The sequence below is a fragment of the Meriones unguiculatus genome, chromosome X, assembly GCF_030254825.1.
Source record: "Meriones unguiculatus strain TT.TT164.6M chromosome X, Bangor_MerUng_6.1, whole genome shotgun sequence".
NCBI classification, from domain to species: domain Eukaryota; kingdom Metazoa; phylum Chordata; class Mammalia; order Rodentia; family Muridae; genus Meriones; species Meriones unguiculatus.
In genome coordinates, this window is record NC_083369.1 from 25,559,125 (window position 1) to 25,573,403 (window position 14,279).

General features: G+C 37.6%; 1 protein-coding gene across 2 annotated transcripts in view; it reads left to right on the plus strand.

Moving 5' to 3' along the window:
- Positions 1 to 14,279, plus strand: part of Kif4a (kinesin family member 4A) — a 112,963-nt gene that overhangs the window by 27,136 nt on the left and 71,548 nt on the right. For both annotated transcript variants that reach the window (XM_060374384.1, XM_060374385.1), the window contains exons 7-8: positions 12,174 to 12,290; positions 13,025 to 13,200. In XM_060374384.1, coding sequence (XP_060230367.1) covers positions 12,174 to 12,290; positions 13,025 to 13,200 — 293 coding nt within the window. The remainder of the gene's footprint in view (positions 1 to 12,173; positions 12,291 to 13,024; positions 13,201 to 14,279) is intronic.

Genomic DNA, 14,279 nt, shown 5'->3' on the forward strand with positions numbered 1-14,279 from the left:
ACTCGAGCTTTCCTATGGTATTTTTTAAAGTCTTTTATATATTATTCATATAAATATGTTCATTGGAACTCTTCCACTCCTGTGTGGTGTACATGTCTCTTCTTCCCACCGCCATTCTAGGGATGGAGTCCAAGGGCTTGCACATGTGAGCATTTTACTATCATGCTACATCCCTAACCTTCACTTTCTTCATTTGTGTAAATGTTGTTTGGTGCCATATTTAAGAAATTCAGCACTCTAAAGTCTTGGAAACACGTATTGGTGAAAGCTTCACAGTTTTATCTTTCACAGTTAAGTCGCTTATCTACCTAAAATGTTTTTTGTACATAGTATAATAGATCTAGGTTTTTTTCTATATAAATATCTGTTTGTCCTAGTACTATTTTACAAAATTCCTTTTCCACTGAGAGGCAGCACCACTTTTTTTTTCATATGTATGGATACGTGTCTATTAAGTGCCCAAGTATGCCTTGATCTGTTTCTGGGTGCTTCTAATATAAAAATTATGATGGTGTGGTATCATGTATCTATAGCTCCAATAGTTGGAAGGCTGAAGCTGAAAGATCACATGGGTCTAGGAGTGTGAGGTCATTCTGGGAAATAGAGATATTCCACCCCAAAAATAAGTAAGAAGATAGGTAATTAAACCTGGGGAGATGGCTCAGTGTGCAAAGTACTCGCAGCATAAGCTTGAGGGCCTGAGTTTGGACCCCTCATACCCATGTAAAAACCAGGTATGGCAGCGTTCACCTATAATCCCAGGGGTTTGAGAGGCTTAGAAGGGAAGATCCTAGCAGAGAGCTGTCCATCCAGTTTAAGCAATCTAGTTTCATTTTCAGGGAGACACCCTATCTCAAAAATAAGGTGGAAAGTAATAGAGGAAGACACCTAATGAGTTATGCTCTCAGCTGGTCACAGTGGTGCACTCCTGTAACCCAGCACTTGGCTACACAGAGACAACTTGTAAACAACAAGACAACACAGAGACAACACAAAGCAAAACAAAATGTTCTGGTCTCCTCAGACATATGCATAGATGGATCATGCACAAATACCATACACACAAATAAAACATTTAAATACTTCTAAATTTACGTACATGGCCGGGAGAGATGGGTTAGGGAAGAACATTGGCTGTTCTTCCAGAGGACCAAGGTTTGATTCCAAGTGCCACGTGGCAGCTCACAGCTATCTGAACTCCAGTTCCAGGGCACCTCATGCCTTCTTCTGGCCTCCTTAGGCACTGCATTACATGGTACACAGACACACATGAAGGCCAAACAACTTTACATATAAAATTGAAATTAAAAGAATTCAATCTAGATATTATTTCCATACTCATCTGGGGCTTCAGTACTTCTTAGTATTTTCCTTGTAGAAGTTTTATATATCTTTTGTTCCAATCTTAGGTGATTCTCTGTGGTGTTAGGGTGTGAATTCAGAGCCTGGTGTGTGCTTGGCAAGGGCTGTGCTTGGCAAGGGCTGTACTACTAAAGCAACCCGTGGGTGTTTTGTTTTTTTGGTTGATGCTGTTGTTGGCTGCTGCTGTTTTCTGCAGTGGTCTTGTTAAGTAACCAAAATGACCTAGAACTTGCTATGGAGAGCCACTAACCTCAAACTTGCAATTCTTCTGTCTCTACCTTCCGAGGACTGGGATTACAGGTGTGTATCAACATAACCCAGCTGGTAATTTATGTTTTGGTACTACTTATAGGCAATATTTTAAAACTTTTATTGAATTTTAATACTTGGAAGAGTATACTCTTATTATTTTGTTGATAAAACTTTTTAAAACTGAGCAAGACCATGCCATCAACATGAGGTCTTTTTATTTTTGATAATGCATGTTAATGGATGTCATATTTCTGCATGTGCAAACATCTTGTACTAATAAAATCTAACCTTATTTTATCCATACTTCCAACACTTTCTAATGTATATTAATCACTTTTCTCCATTTAAATAAAAATTTCTAGCTTCTACATGAAAGAGCTTGCATTTTTCTAAGATTGACTTAGTTCATTTAAAATAATGTCCTCCAATTTTGTCCATTTTAATTCAAAAGGCAAGCCTTCATTCTTTATTGCTAAACAATATTCAATTGTGTGTATCCATACCAAATTATCTTTTGATGGGCACCTAGGCTGTGGGTTATCTCTCATGGTTAGTGCCTCAATAAACTTAAGTGTAGGTGGGTGTCTCTTTTGTCTTTGGTTGGTTGATTTGTTTTGTTTTTCAAGGTGGTGTCTCTGTGTAACCTTGGCTGTCCTTGATTCACTCTGTAGACAGACTGGCCTTGAACTCACAGAGATCACCTGCCTCTGCCTCCCTGAGTGCTGGGATTACAAGCATGCACCGTCATACCTGGCTTGGATGTCCCTTTGGTATACTTACTTCATTTTCTTTGGTTATATATTCACAAATTGGGAGAAATAGATACTATAGTTGATCTATTTTTATTTTACCTAGTGTCCATGCTATTTTCTGTGATGGCCATACTAATTTACATTTTCACAAACAATATATAAGATTTTTTTGCTCTCTATATCCTTGCCAGCATTTATTTTTTTATACAGTAAGATAATATCAATATAATATGTCCAATAATAGCAATATAAGCATTTTCTGATAAATATATTGAGCATGTTTTTCTCTCTCCTTTTTGTTTTGTTGCTTTTGTTGTTTTGTTTCTTTTTGTTCTTTTTGAGATAGGGTTTCTCTGAGTAGCCTTGGCTGTCCTGGACTCACTTTGTAGACCAGGCTGGCCTTAAACTCACAGAGATCCTCCTGCCTCAGCCTCCTGAGTGCTGGGATTAAAAGAATGCACTCCTACCGCCTGGTGAGCATGTTTTTCAAATTTCTTTGTTATTTATAGTGTCAGAAATAACTATTTAAATTATGTATACATTTTTAATGGGATTATGTTTATTTTTGTTAAGGTTTTTGAGTTCTTTATATATTCTGGATATTAATCCTTTATCAGATGAAATGTTGGGAAAGGTTTTTTTTTTTTTCATTCTGTATCTTGTGTTTTTACTTTTTTGATTGTTTTCTTTGAAATGGGTTTGGCTTGTTAAATTTTACTTTTGTTTCCTGTGCCCTTGAAATTTTATCCAGAAAAACATTGTCTATATGAGTGTATTGAAACGATTCCCCTGTATTTTAATAGATGTTTATTGTCTTTGATCCATTTTAAGTTGATTTTTGTGCAGACTGGAAGACATGGGTTAAGTGTCATTCCTTCACATGTAAACACCCAGGTTTTTACCATTGATTTCAAAGGCTGTCCAATCTCCAGTGCATTTTTGGCATCTTTGTTACTCATCAATGTGTCCTGGCTACTTAGCTTTATTTCTGGAGTCTGTTTTTTGTTCTATTGGTTTGTGTGTTTGTCCTTATGCCACTGTCATGATGTTTTGACTGCTATGGCTCTATAGTGTGTCTTGGAATTAGGTATTGTGATACCTCCAACTTTTTGGGGATTAAGATTGTTCTGGCTAGCTGAGAATAGTGGCACTTACGTGCAGTCCCACCACTATGGAGGTAGAGGCCTCAAGTCAAAGGAGCATGAGTCCAAGGTCAGCCATAGTGAGCTCAAGATCAGCTTTAATTACATAACAAGACCCTGTCTCAGAAAACACACACACACACACACACAAGAAAATTCACAGTATATTTCAGTGATATAGTCCTTGCCTTGGTTTTGTTCCCTATTGTCACTAAACAAAATTAAGTTGGAGCCTTTTGTTCTTCAAAATGAATTTTACAGTTATTTTTTCTATCTATGTGAGGAACATCATTTCATTAGTATTTTGATACAGTATGGGCATTTTAACAATATCTATTCTTCTATTCCACAAACATGGGAACGTGTGTGTGTCTTGTTTAGTTTATCTCACCAGTTTTTAAATTTTCCTTGTACAGGTGTTAAACTTCCTGTATATTTTATTTTATTTTTGTAGCTATCACAAATCAAATTGTTTTAATATTTTTTAGTTAATTAATTCACTTTACATTCTGATCATAGCCTCCTCCATCGTCCTCCAATGCTTTCTTCCATAAACCTCAGAAAAGGGGAGCACCCCCACCAACCCACCCCAGTATATCAAGTCACATCAGGACTAAGTGCATCCTCTTACTTGGTGTCCCAGCAAGGCAACCCCACTAGGGCAAAGTGATCAAAAAGCAGGCAACAAAGTCCAAGTCAGATATAGTCCCTGCTCCCCTTACTAGGTGGCCCACATGAAGCCTGAGTTGACCATTGGCTACTTCTATATAGGGGACTAGGTCCAGTCCATGCATTGTCCTCTGGGCCCTGATTAGTTGATCTTGTAGGCCTTCTTGTGGAGCTCATGGCAGCACCTCCTCTTCCTTCTATCCTTCCTTCTATTTTTCCACACGACTCCCTACACTTTACCTGATGTTTGACTGTGAGTCTCAGCATCTTTTTCAATCTGCTGCTGGTTAGAACCTCTCAGAGGGCAGCTATGCTAGGCTCCTGGCTCCAAGCATAGCAGAGTATCGTTAATTAGTATTCGGTTGGCTCTCTCTCATGAGGTGGGTCTCAAGTTGGGGCAGGCATAAGCAGATTCATTATTGATCATAAATATTTTTGTTAATTTTGAAATTTGCTACTTTACTGAATTCATTTATTAATTCTAATGGCATTCTGGTGAAATAATTGCTTTTTTTCTGTATATAGAATCATATTAGCTCCAAGTACAGATGGTTTAACTTCTTTAATTTTGTTTCTAGCATCAGAGATTTGATCTCAGGTCCTCAGGCTTGCACAGCAAGTGTTTTATCCATCTCTTCTGTCCTAAATTTTATTTTCTAACTTTTTCTTATATATGAAGACAAAATTTGCTTGTTCTTATTCTCATTGTAATCCTGGCTGTCCTGGAACTCACTCTGTAGACCGTGCTGTCTTAGAACACACAGATGCACCTGCCTCTGCCTCCTGAGTGCTAGGATTAACTGGTCAAAAATAAACTTTTTAATATTGACTTTTTTATCCAGCAACCTAATTTGCTGAGATTTTGTCTACCTTGATCTCAAATACGTCTTGTTTGTACTGTCACAGTGCTGTGAATTCATCTTTGCATCTTCCCTTTTTTTTACCATCTTACCACCCCCTTGTTCCATCTTTCTTTCTTGGAGATTCCTGACAGGAAGGGGTGTGATATAGACATCTCATCAGGGCTTGCGTACCTCACAGTCTCTTATTCTCTGCCAGTTAACAATTGGGTCTCTGTGTTAATCACCTTTTACTGCAAGAAGAAGCTTCTCTGATGATGGTTAAAAGATTACACTAATCTATGGGTATAAAAATAAGTCATTAGGAACTGTTTTAATGTTATAACTGGCCCCCCTTTATGAAATTCTCCTGATTTGTAAATCCTTGCTATCTTGGTTGTTTATTTTATTTTATTTTAATTTGCATGATTCCTTTTCTTCTTGCTGTTCCATTAGATTAATTATTATACTCAGCATGATCTCCCCAATTAAGAATGCATACCCACTACCTGCTGTTAGTTCTTCCTTGGCATTATTGTGGAGAAGCGCCCACTTCCATTCTGTCCCCATTGTCTCTGCCAAGTTTATGCCATCATCCTGAACATCTGGAAAATAGGTTTTTGCATTAAAAAGCACTTCGTTCCAAATACCATGGCTGGATCAAGCTTCTTCAAATGCCACTTTGTGTGTGATACCTGTTCAACTGAAGCAGCATGTCCTACTTACTGGATGAATGCTAACCACTGGCGCTTAGCCTTCCAGGCCTTTTGTCTCCAAGCCCTAGCCTAGCTCCTCTGCTATCTTTTATGCCTTCCCTAACCACACTATCTACTCAAGCTATATGGTCCCCACAACATGCTCAGTTTCTGCGTACTTTTACCACAGCTCTCTCTTCCTCTTGCACAGAATACAGTGTGTGCCTGCCCCTCCGCCACTGTCACAATCAAACGGTCTATAACGTAGCCTTTCTTTAAAGCTCAATTTGACTTGAAAGTTTACACATTGCCTGTATCGTCTTTCTCTGGCTCCTGTATATTTTAGTCCTACAACAGAGTAGAGTATTCTAGCCACATCCATCAACTTATGTTATCATCCATAACTTATCATTATCCCAATAGTTGTACTGATTCAAATCTCAGTGCCGTTAGACCTAAGTGTTCTCTGCTGGGTTTCCTCCCACTCCCCATTGCCTTCAGGAACTTTGTTCCATCAAGCACCCTTGCTCCCCCACTGTGTATGTTTATTTATTGTGGTACTGTGGATAGAACTCAGGTGTTTGCAGGGATTAGGGAATCCTTTAGTACTGAACTGAACCGTGAAAAACTTATGTTTTTTACCTTTTACTCTCTGTTGCTTTGTTGTTGTTGTTGTTGTTTTGTTTTTTTCAAGACAGGATTTCTCTGTGTAGCTTTGGCTGGCCTTGAACTCACAGAAATCCACCTGCTTCTGCCTCCGCAAGTGCTGGGTTAAAGGTGTGTGCTACCATGGCTGACTTCTCTGTAGATTTTTCTACCTTCCACATAGACGCATGCTCAAGTTTTCTATAGTTTTAAAATAAAGCAAAATATATATCCTCATTTTATTACTAGCTCACTTCTCTTCGCTATTACTCTTCTCATTTGACACTTTTCCATCTTCTTCACTTTAAAACTATGATTTCTGAGACCCATTAATGTTCCAAGTAACTGAATCCATTAGGTTCTTTTTAGTCCTTTCCTTGGTGACTATAGTGTTTAGAGCACATTACTCCTTCTGAACAGCCTCCCCCTTTCCCAACTTTCTCTCTCTCTCTCTCTCTCTCTCTCTCTCTCTCTCTCTCTCTCTCTCTCTCAGACTCTGCTTCTTCTCTTTTACCCACCCTTACCCAAAACAGCCTGGGTTCTGTTTTCTCCTTTCTTTGTCTTCTAGTTCATGCCAGTCATCTTGACATCTGTCTCAAAATTATCTCAATAACTCAGATGTTTATAACTCCTACTTTTATACTACCATTCCTAAAGTTCTGTCTTGAGCCCACATCCTATACTCATTATGCCTATTGTTGTAGTTGCCTGTGGGGAAATCTCATAGCTGTCCCACAGGCAGTTCTCATTCCATCTGAAAGTGAACTACTGCTTATCCTGTAAGGGTATTTTAAACCTGCTCCATCATCTATATCCACTCAGACACCCAAGCAAGAAACTAAGGCACCATTACTCTTCATTCGCTCTGACTCTTCCTCAATCTCATGCCTGACTAGGTCCTGTCCATCTTATCTTCCTGTCTTTCAGAACATTGTTATATTCCTCTACCCCTACTACCACTGACTTTGTCCATGCCCTCATCATTTCTTTGACAGCAAACTCAGTAACTGGTTTTCTTTACTTCAGTAACATTCCCTTTTAAGCATCTACCAGCTAGCTACTTGGGTATCCTTCAGGACTGTATACTTCTGCTTAGAGTGGTACCAGAGCTCTTCATGGCCTTCATTGCTTAATCATATTAAGAGCCCTAGCCCTTCTTGTGCGGCCTGCTTCCTTACTGCTTAATCCTATAAGGTGTGCATATGTGAAGGTCAGAGGACAATTTAGGGGAATTGGTTCTCTCCTTCCACCATGTGGGTCCCAGGATAGAACTTGGATCAGTAGTCTGAAGAGCAAGGACCCCTATCCACTGAGCTACATTACTGACCTTCCTATGGTGGTTTTTTTTCCTAATATTTTTTAATGGTATCTTTGAAAAGTTAGGTCTACAAAGTTAGAAGATTGATAGACATACTCCTCTACAGTGGGGATACAAAGTGAATCAACTGTACTTTATAAAAATATAAATAAATTTTTAAACAGTGAAAAAACATGCATTGTAAGTATATATTAGTAGAATTTTCAAGAATAATGCCCAAATGCCAGTAATTCAAAGTTTTATTAGTAAGATAGAGACTCTTTTTACAATGTTCTTCCTTTTCATTGTAATTTGGTTGGTGGTGGTTTCCCTCATTAAAGTGACACTCTGGAAAATAGTTTCACAGTTATTCATAAAAGTAACCTGGGAGCTGGGCATAAAGTTAGAGACTTATAATTCCATTGCTAAAGAGGGTGAGGCAGGAAGTTAGTTGTTTTTTTTTTTGTAAGAGCCCATTTACAGTACCAGGAATAGCTTATTAGATTGGGCCCAGTTTACACTGCTACCTGGCACAGTTTGCGAACCCAGGAAAACCTGTCCTGAAACCCAACAGGCCTCTTACCCTAGCTAACCATGTCAGGCACTGGCACCGAGAGAAGGGTCAGGCAACCTGTATCACAGAACTATCAACGATTATGGCTTGGTGGAAGCAGAATGAATTCTGCAAGGTGTGTAGGATGAAGAGATCCAGGACTTCTTCCAGAGCTCAGGAAGCCTGAAAGATGACATCAATTCAGGAGTCTCTGGGACAGTCTTAAAATTTACCTCCCCACAAAATGACCAAGTTGTTAAAGAGATTTACCAACAAATCTCACCTCAGTAGAAAATGGAGAAACATTTTCAATGGACTATCATATCTGTAAGCTATACAGAGGCATGCTAGTGATGTTTGCATTTGCATTGCCATGCATTTTTGAAGGGTAAAATAAGGCAAGATACTTAATTTTGCTCTCGTGAATAAGTCATGTTCTAGATGTTCTCTTGAAATAAACCTTCTGAAAAGAATATATATATATATTATATATATATATTAGACTGGTCAAGAAGGTTGAATAAGGAATTATGGAAATTTAAAAGCCTAAGTTCAATAGCTAACATCGTTCATAATTTATAAAATATGTAAGAATTTTAAATTATAGAGATAGAAATCAGAGAAACAACTATCACAATAACCTCAAACAATATAAAATATCTTGGGGTTATATTAACCAAGCAAGTGAAAGACTTGTATGCTAAAAACTTAAAAACATTGAAGAAGATGTCAGAAGATGGAAAGATCTTCCAAGCTCATGGTTGGGTAGGTAGGACTAGCATAGTAAAAATTGGCCATCCTACCAAAAGCAATCTACACATTCAATGCAACCCCCATTGAGACTTTAACATAATTCTCCCAGGTTTGAAAGAAAAATTTTCAGCTTCATATAGAAATGCCAAAAACCCAGAATAGCTAAAACAATCATGAATAATCAAAGAACTGCCTTTATCTCTATTTTCTAGGTTTTTAAAAATTTTTGTTTATAGGAAGATACTTTGCAAGCTTCCAAAAAAAAAAAAAAAAAAAAGACATAAGCACTGATCCAGTCACAGATCCTTTGATCTACAATGCTGTCCTGACTGCAAATTATGCTAGGGCATTGGTGGCATGGCACAAAGCTTGTGGGAGTAATCAACCAATTTGATTTGATGCCCACTGCATGAGATGGAACCTGAGACTCCTTGGGTGATCAATAACCTGACATTAGGTAGTTCAGGGACAGAGAGTTAAACCAGATGGGGACAAATACAGAGACCCACATGCAAATATTACGCTGAGAGAGAGAGAGACCTTGAAACTCTCAGCTGCAAATAGGATGTTCCTATCAAGCCCCCCCCTCCCCCAAGGGCTCAGTGAATCCCACAGAAGAGGAATCAGAAAGAGTGTAGTGGCCAGAGGGATTAGAGGACAGCAAGAAAACAAGGCCCTCTAAGTCAACATTAGCCAATTATGAACTCACAGAGACTGAAGCACCATGCATGGGTGCTTATGCATGGTCCTCTGTGCTTATATATTTTGGCTTCCAGTTTAGTGCTTTTAATGGGGTTCCTGAGTGTGTGGATGAGTAGGTTTCTGACTCTGGTCCTTTCTTTTGGACTCCTCCTGTATGTTTTTGTCTAATTCTGATATTAGTTTATGTTTTATCTTATTATACTTTATTTATTTATCTCATAACTAAAAATGTTTACCCAAAGCTTACCAAAAGCAATAAACCCATTTTTACCACCATACACTCTTAATAACAATGAATGTTACACATTCTTTGTTATTAGCCAACTGACTATCATGTTGGGTTCAATGTATGTGGTGAAGCATTGCCTCCAAGACTGAAGAAAAGTCAGTTAAACTTGATGAATTGCTAACGCATTGATAATGCTCAAGTTTAACATGTAGTACATCAGAGGCATTTCTTTAAATGGTTAACAGAGTTAGGCAGTGGTGGTGCATGCTTCTCTTTAAACCCAGCATTCAGGAGGCAGGGGTAGGTGGATCTCTGAGTTCAAGGACAGCCAGGGCTGCACAGATAAATCCTGCCTCAAAATGGGAAAAAAAGTTAACAGAATACTGGTGATAGTTTGCACAATAGTTAGGATGTAATTAATGCCACTGAACTGTATTGAGACTTACAATGCCCCCCACTTAGAAATGCTTCACTTTGAATTTTTTTAATTTATTTATTTTTACATTTTTTTCTTTATTAATTTTACTTTATTCCCTTTGTATCCCCCCTCCCTGTGGTTCCCTCCCTCCTCCCATCCCAGTCCTTCCCTTCCTCCACTTTGAATTTGTATGCTACATTCTGGTACAGAAGCAATATGTGTTCAATATTAACTGCATCTTGTATTTAGAATTTTGGTCTTTTCTGGCTAGCAAGAGCTATGAAGTATAATATCCTCCTTTAATCTTTGGCAACACCTGTCGGCTGCTTAATCACAGGGGGAAACAGATTCTGGAGTTGACTGTTGTTGAGACGGGACGTTAGTTAGTTAAATGCATCTTGAAGGTGTGTTATTTCAACTTATGATGAATTTAACATAACGTAACCCACCCCTGGTAGACTGAGAAGCAGCAGATTAAAAAGAAACTATTTATTTATATTTTACCATAATAAAAGTAATTATTAAAAAAAAAAAACAAATCCCAAATTACTGCATAAATGCTGTAGTTTCTGGTTCCTGAAATATTCCTGAAGTCCAGAGACTATAGTTTGAATATTCTTGGCCTACAGATTATGACCTACAAAGTCCTTTATTCTCTATGTCTTGCTGTCTTGTGGCCTTATTATCCTCCATCTCATCACTTTTATTGTGCTCATATGGCACTCCCTGTAGATCCTATATGTGAAACCATCTATTGCAAACATGTGTCTCAGCATTTGTCATTGTCTTTGCCTGAAATGTGTACGCACTTCTTCCTACCTTCCCCTTCATCAGCATTCTTGTACTCATCCTTCATGATCCAGCTGGAAATTCAATTCTGTTCTTGAGGCCATCTTTTACTTTCTCGGGTAAAGTTGACTGCTCTCTCCTGTGCAAACCCATTTTAACTGTACATGTTTTTTCTTCTAGCATTACATTCTCAGTTATTGGTTTGTAGGTCAACCTCTTCTTTTAGGCAGAAGTCCTACTCAAAAATCAACTGATTTAATTATTATTATTTTTTTTTAGATTTATTTATTTATTATGTATACAATGTTCTGTCTGCATGTACACCTGCACACCAGCAAAGTCCTCATTATAGATGGTTGTGAGCCACCATGTGGTTGCTGGGAATTGAACTCATGACCCCTGGAAGAGCAGTCAGCGCTCTTAACCTCTGAGCCATCTCTCCAGCCCCTGATTTAATTATTTTTTAAAAGATTTATTTAGGGGCTGGAGAGATGGTTCAGTGATTAAGAGCACTGTCTGCTTTTCCCAAGGACCCAGGTTCAATTCTCAGCACCCACATGCCAGCTCACAACTGTCCGTAACCCCAATTCCAAGGGATCTGACACCTTCACACTAAATCACATAAAATAAAGTTAAATAAATTATTTTTTAAGAGATGTATTTATTTTTATGTGCATTGATGTTTTTGCCTGTGTGGATAGCTGTGTGCGGATGCCAGATCCTTTGGAACTGGAGTTACAGATTGTTGTGAGGTCCCCCATAAGTGCTGAGAATTGAACCGAGGTCCTCGGAAAGAGTGGTGCTTAGTCATAGTGATTGTTAATCTGTCTCCGCTTTGTGTCTATGAGAAAGGATAGGTGCAATGTACTCAACTTTACAAGCCTAACATTTGGACCTTTGTCCCTTGAACTTTACTTAAAGAATCACCACTCTCAGCAGAATGAGTAGAATTAAGACATTACCTTAGTTTTGATGGGTATAATTCTGTGAGGTCTTTGTTTTACTTCCTCAGGAAAAAATGTAGATATTTGTTACATGTTTTCCCAAGCAGTTTAAATTTTGTTTCCTGCTATTAGGTATTAATATTAACCGAGGCCTTCTTTGTCTCGGAAATGTGATCAGTGCTCTTGGAGATGACAAAAAGGGTAACTTTGTGCCCTACAGAGATTCCAAGCTGACTCGACTGCTTCAAGGTAAGCCCAAAAGTGCCTCTGAAATAAGAGAGTAGCTTGGAATGATAGTGTCGAAAGTAAAGATGAAACAGGCAAAAAGTTAATGGGTTGTCAGATTCACAGCTGATTGATAAATAAGTGAAATAGTTCCTGGCAACCAGGTTTCTAAGATAGTGGAAGAAAAGATCATCTTTACAGGTGGCTTTAAGAACCAATGAATCTGTAGAATGCCAACTGTACTTAGGACTTTGTAGCTGAATATGAACTTGGACACTGGCTGTTTTAAACCTGATTATTGCTGAACTCAATTTCTCTGGAATATAGTGACATTCAAGATTGAATTATAAGATCTATATCATTTTACACATATGAAATTTAACTATTATTATATTGAAAAAAATTAAAATTTTATAGCTATCACAGTAGGTGGCCCTTCACTCACGAGTATATGTGCAGCACAAATTTCAATCTGTGGGCTAAAAAGAAAAAAAAAGAGATGAAATTAAGAGGGGGTAGAGGGCGGATCTAAGAGGAACAGGGTAAATAGAATCAAAATATTGTATTCATGTGTGAAATTCTCAAACAATAATTAGAGTTGTTTTTTTTTTTTAAATTAAAGCCAGATAGTCCTGAAAATAAAATAAAAAGTGTCACTAAGAATTTTTTCTTTCATCTCTGAATTTAATCAGTCCAAACAGGCAGCTTTTGCTTGCATCCTACTTGATTAATTTCATTTGCTTGTTCTTCTTTTTCAGATTCTCTAGGAGGCAATAGTCATACTCTTATGATAGCTTGTGTGAGTCCTGCTGATTCCAATCTAGAAGAAACATTAAATACCCTTCGGTATGCTGATAGAGCAAGAAAAATCAAGAACAAACCTATTGTTAATATTGATCCCCAAGCAGCTGAACTTAATCATCTTAAAAAACAGGTATAAGATTTTATAAGAAAGTTACAAGTATATGAATGGGATGATAGAGCTTCTGTTTCTTTGTTCTATTTATAATTTTAAAATAAAACCCAAAACTATGTTTGCTATCCATTTAAGATTGGGAGTGCCACTGGAAATTTTACTCATAAAAAATAAAGAGTAGAACATATAGCCAGAAAGCTTTGCAGGAGCCAAATCCTGAAATTCCTTAATATGTTCTGTTAAAAATCTTGGAACTGTAAAGTACTAAGAGCTACAGATTTTAAGTAAGAGAATAACATGAAGAAATGTAGTTGAGGGAAATATGTTTTCTGTACACTTAAATACAGAAAATATGTAAACGGTGGCTGACTAGAATGAAGAAAATAAGCCAGACTTTGTAATAACCCAGGTGAGAACTATGCCCTAAATTAAAAATGGTAGCAATAATGATGAAAGAAAGGTAACAGATTAAAAAAAAAAACAAATAATAAGAAGAAAGTTGAATATGGAGGATTTGCTTAGTTGAGGAGTTAGTTAATGTAGGAAAAGAAGTGTTGGTAGGGAGAGCCACGTTTGATTGTCAAGTTTCTTACTTGCATTACTGAGTAAATAGTCATATTGATGAAGGAATGCAGATGGAAAACCAGAGTTGCACATGAAAACAGAAATGATATATTTAGTTGGGGCCATTTTAAATTTTAAAGATGTGTGGGAAATGTGAATAAAAATACTCAGATATAGCTAGCTGGCTACATGGGCTTGATGTAGAGGGTCTCAGATGAAGAATAAAAAGGCAGCTTTAAGAGCATTACCATTTAGATAGTATCTGAACTTAGTAAGTAGGTGAGCACTCACTGAATGTTTGCTAAAGGACCGAACGAAGAGGTCCAGACTCACAACTTGAGAACACCAGCACTTCAGAGAATGGGAAAAGGAACAGGAAAGAATAGACAAGAAGGAAACCAATGATGCCACCAAAACCAAGGAAAGATCATTTCATGGAGTGTTGCCATGAGGATAAATTCACAAAGAAGTATAAAGATGAAAAGTATCCATTGATTTTTTTTTTTAATCTACAGGGAAGCTGTTGGCAACTG